The 5,161-nt window shown below is 39.3% G+C and overlaps 1 protein-coding gene across 1 annotated transcript; it reads right to left on the bottom strand.

Moving 5' to 3' along the window:
- Positions 1–271: 271 nt before the first annotated feature.
- Positions 272–4,806, bottom strand: METTL21C (methyltransferase like 21C). Its single transcript, XM_015559198.1, has 2 exons — positions 4,690–4,806; positions 272–1,155 (listed from the first exon to the last, which is right to left on the bottom strand). The coding sequence occupies exons 1-2, from the start codon at positions 4,757–4,759 to the stop codon at positions 752–754; spliced, it is 474 nt and encodes a 157-aa protein (XP_015414684.1). The 5' UTR covers positions 4,760–4,806; the 3' UTR covers positions 272–751.
- Positions 4,807–5,161: the final 355 nt, after the last annotated feature.

The raw sequence follows: 5,161 nt of genomic DNA on the forward strand, positions 1-5,161 counted from the left end.
ATCCAAAGTTTTTATATGTATTTCTATTTTTGTGATAAAAGAAAAATAACTGTACTTGGCTTAAAAATAAAGCAATAACTCCTCCAAAATCCCAACTGTTTTATGTTTGCTTCCATTCATTTGTCATTTACCAGAGTGAAATGTCCTTGCCTATAACCTCAAATCCACAAGCTTGATTGATTTCAGAGGTTGTGCTGAAGGCCCACCCTGCCAACCAGAGATGATAGACTGCCTATAGGCTGGCACTAACGAAAACCACAATAATCTAACATTTACCATTATATTATGGTAATGGTATATTTATTACCATTCAGATTTATTTGCATATCCCACTATAGTTTATTTCTTTACTTTTAACGAGAGAATAATGTAAGTTTTTTTGAGATATCATTATTGAAAACCACCATTCTACAGTTATCCATTAAAAATAACAATAACTGCACTATTTATTACAATGATCATAATAATAAAGGGTTCTATGGAAGTAGGAATTAAAAAAAGCAGACACTGTCCTAACCAATGTCCTAACCACATAGTATGGCTTTGCCATCCTCCAAACCCACATGCTATAAATTGGAAAATTGCTATCTTGGATATAGCAAGTGTGTGTGTGTGTGCACATGTGTGTGCACGCACGCGCACATGTGTTGCCCCTTGAGAAAGTCAGTGCTGCATCATCTTATCCGGGTCTTCTTTAAAGTCATCATCTACTAGAAATTGCCTTTGCTTTCCAAGTCCTCCTTTGAGGATATCATGCACTCCTTCGATTTTTCTTCATAGCTTTATACAGCTTAATATTCAAGCTAGGGAAACTAGAAATCTCCTCTAGGTCAAACAACTCCTTAAATCTATCTACAAATTTATTTTCTTTCTCTAACCTAAATTTCATGACCCAGAGGATGATGGTAGCTTCTTTGCACAGATGGTCAAAGGTAATGAGGAGTTCTTCCAGGAAAGGATGAGCATAGACAACATCAGCCGCCAGGATATAATCAAAATTGTTGGAAGACCTGGGGAAGTTCTTGTCTAAAGCTATGCCCCAGGAGAGTTCTTTAACCTGAGGCAAATGCTTACATTTCATTTTGGTGTTTCGGGATATATTATACTGCAGATTTCCAAGTAATTCAGGTAAATCTGTGGCAGTCACATGTGCACCTGTGAAGCAAAGGGCAGTAGAAAAGTAACCCTCATGGGATAAAGTAAACAATCCAGCTTCAAACCTACATGCATATTGCAATTCTGCACAACTGCTAGTCCCAAGGAAAAAAATGGTCAGTTCACACAGCAGATAAATCCCTTTCAAAAATGATACTAGGGCAGTTTTATTCCTCCCCTTAACAAAATTCGATTCCCATGGTACTTTTGCACTCCATTTTTCCGTTCCAATGTTTTCTTCTTTGTTTTGTTGTTGCTGCTGTTATTTTCTATTTATCTACTAAATGCTCGGAAAAACTAATCAAGAGAAAAGGAAATTAAAAAGATTTGGTATCCTTGCTGGAACAATCAAAAGTCATTGTTAAAAGATGACCAGTTTCTTCCCTAAAAGAATTCCGAGCCCCAGTCCTGTGAGACTGAACAAGTGTGTATACAACATTGGGCATCCTATCATTGAATAGCAAGTAGTAAAATATGAGAAATGGGGGGAGGAAAGACTTTTCAATGGCATTACATGGACAGTATCATGACATTCATGTTTATGCCCAAATTTTCAGCTTGACCTAATTTTAAGTCAAGCTGCATATAGTGTTCATGAAGCCAAAGATCACAGATGCAGAACAGAATGCTCAGATGAAGAAAACATAAACCATTTCCTAGTTAAAAGTGAATACTGGTGGTCATTTCCAGGAGGAAATTGGAAGGTCCAGTAATCAATAAAATTTGGCCCTTAAAGTAAACTTTGAGCAGCAGCAGAGCCTGAAAATAATGTGTAAATAAATCTAGGATTGGTCAATTCCACATCATCAGACAGGAACAGACGCAGTAAGCAATGGGAAAGCAGAACTGGAAGAGAAGTCTAGTTCAGCCCAGACCAGTTTAGACCAGTTTAGAATCCATTCTTTTGTCCCAGTGGCAAGCTCCTCTGGCCATTAGTTGTATTTTGTGTAAAATACTAAAATGGGAGGGAAATGTGCACATCATTGATTAATATTCACAGAAATATGAATCTTCAACTATAATGTGGGTGCTCTGTCATTTTCTACAAATATTTTTAAACCCCAAGAAAAGGAAGTCACCCTTCCTTACAGTGAGTGTAAAATATCTAACTATTAATATCATCATGTCTAGAGAAGTGAATACCACCACTTTTTGAATACTGACTAAAGAAAGCTTCAATCTTGCCAAAACCGGTTTGGCTCAGTGGATAGAGCATCAGCCTGCGGACTGAAGGGTCCCAGGGTCGATTCCGGTCAAGGGCATGTACCTGGGTTGCGGGCACATCCCCAGTGGGAGATGTGCAGGAGGCAGCTGATTGATGTTTCTCTCTCATTGATGTTTCTGACTATCTCTCTCCCTTCCTCTCTGTAAAAAATCAATAAAATATATTAAAAAAAAGAAAGCTTCAATCTTTTGATATTTTTGTCTAGATAGACAAGCATACTGGAAGGATAATTCTTTTTAATGAAACAAATGGCTGACCAAACACAAATTCTGCTCCTAGATAGGGAAACCTTCAATAGTGCCTTAGACTCTATCCATACAAAATGGAATGATGACTTTGGAAAGCAATATCAGGACAGAGAAATTATATATACTTGAGGAGGACTTCAAGGGTCCTATATTTTCCCAGTTTTTAGAAAGTTATAAATTGCTAAATCTTGAGTTCTTCTCAAGATTCAAGATTTTAGAGTGGCGAGTGTGCACTTCTGAAGATCAAGGAAATCAAGATTTGGGTAGCACGTATCAGAAAAGGCAGCTAAATCAAACAATCAATCTGTAACAACAACAACAAAAAGATTTAACTAGAGCAGGCTGAAGCATGCATAGAGACCATCACACATTTAACTGGAAAATAAGATTCTGGTGAGAGAACAAGAGGTTGCAAAAGAAGAATGAAACTGACTGCGAAAATGAAGCCAAGGGCAATACATAAAATTAAAAGCGGACATGATTTCTAATATTCCTTCTCCATTCCAACAGGGCTTTTTCATAAAAGCAGAGGATTGCAAAACCCAAAAGAAATATATGGCTACATGGAAACATTAAAATGGGCTAAAATTTAGATAAAGATAAAGAGAGTTGCCGAAACCGGTTTGGCTCAGTGGATAGAGCGTCGGCTTGCGGACTGAAAGGTCCCAGGTTCAATTCCGGTCAGGGGCATGTACCTGGGTTGTGGGCACATCCCCAGTAGGAGATGTGCAGGAGGCAGCTGATCGATGTTTCTCTCTCATCGATGTTTCTAACTCTCTATCTCTCTCCCTTCCTCTCTGTAAAAAATCAATAAAATATATTTAAAAAAAAAAAAGATAAAGAGAGTCAGCAGGAGTCGATTTTGCCTATACTTAGTATTTCATGCATCTCCTCTAGCAGCCAGTCAGGATGCTTAAGTGCACCTCAAAATTAGAATACATTTGTGACTTAGCATTCCCTGAGAAGAATTAATACAACTTCACAGAAAATTCTAAAAGAAGCCAGTAAGGTGACTTTAAAATTTGTAGTGTCTTGATGAAGCTCATTCAAACAATTAAGGAATTAAAAATAGGCCAAGGTCATAGTACATTGGATAGTTAAAGCAGATAATGATATTTGATCATTAAATTCTTTAAACATTATTCAATCAAAAATACCTAGTCCTAGGCAGTGCCCTTGGCAGTCCTGGATCTGTCTCTCGCTTCAATGGTTTTTGGACAGAACAGAAACAGGGATGCCCCTTCTCCAGCCTCCAGCCACTCTCCTGCATCTTATCCAGTCACCACCCTCAGAACCACCTCCAGGACCAGCCAACACACCAGTTTTTTTTCCTACCTTAACTCCTTATTGCTGAACAACTGTGAGCTGCCAAATTTGTTAGAACTATTCCACTGAGGTGGAGGCTGCAGTCAACTGCCTGGCCAACCTGTATCTGTGGGCCTCCTACACATACCTCTCTCTGGCTTCTATGTCAACCTGGAAGATGTGGCTCTTGAGGCAGAGGGCGCGATTTGGCAGAGAAGAAGCGAAAGAGCACTGATTGTCTCTTAAAGTTGCAAAACAAGCGTGGCGGCCGCATTCTCTTCCAGGACGTGCTGAAGCCTTCCCAAGATGAGTGGGGCAAAATTCAGGATGCCATGGAAGCTGCCCTGACCTTGGAGAGGAACCTGACCAGGCCCTTTTAGAGCTGCATGCCTTGGGTTCTACCCATGCAGACCCTCAGCTCTGTGACTTCCTGGAGAACCACTTCCTGGATGAGGAGGTGAAATTCATCAAGAAGATGGGCAACACCTGACTAACAGCTGGCCCAAAGACTGGGCTGGGCGAGTAGCCCTTAGAAAGGCTCACCCTCAAGCACGACTAGGAGCCTTTGGAGCCCAGGGGCCTTTGAGGGGCCCCTCTGCATTCCCCTGGTGTCTGGCTTTTACCCGAGCCTCTCCGTGAAATTACTATCCATTCTTTTGACCACCCTGAAGCCCTCTCCCGTGCATCGGACCAAATGAAACAATAAAGCTTTTTGCAGCAAAATAAATAAATAAATAATAAAAAATACCTACTTACCTAGTAAACTTGCCACAATGGAAATAAGCCCTGTTCCAGCTCCAATTTCAATCACATTTTTGTCAACCATATTATACTGCTTTACATTTGTCTCCAGAAAATAGCATAGAACAAGGGCCTATGAAAGTTAAAGAGAAAAAATACATAGTACTTGGCCAGTAATAACTGATGTATAATTAAACTCTATTAAATAAATATCCCACTAATGCTTTGATATGTATGTGTGTGTATCTACATCGATAGAACTACAGAAAATTATCAACAGAAGTACATCCTCCAAAGACTCAACATTTAGGCTAGAAAGAGTCTTTGGGAATTGTTGAAGAGAAAAGAAACAACTAAAAATATGGAGTTTAGTTTCTTAGGTTGATTATCTTTAAAGAAAGCAATTACTAATAATAATCATTTCAAAGAATGTGTGAGATTGGAGCAAATAGCAGTGAGGGATCTGAACCCTTCATGGGACAATTAG

Source organism: Myotis davidii, unplaced genomic scaffold, assembly GCF_000327345.1.
Source record: "Myotis davidii unplaced genomic scaffold, ASM32734v1 scaffold450, whole genome shotgun sequence".
NCBI lineage: Eukaryota > Metazoa > Chordata > Mammalia > Chiroptera > Vespertilionidae > Myotis > Myotis davidii.

Bases quoted from the DNA above. Each gene is read 5' to 3' on its own strand.
- METTL21C (XM_015559198.1), bottom strand. From the start codon at position 4,759: ATGGTTGACAAAAATGTGATTGAAATTGGAGCTGGAACAGGGCTTATT. The intron at 1,156-4,689 runs GTAAGTAGGTAT...TTTGCTTCACAG, and splicing joins CATTGTGGCAAGTTTACTAG to GTGCACATGTGACTGCCACA.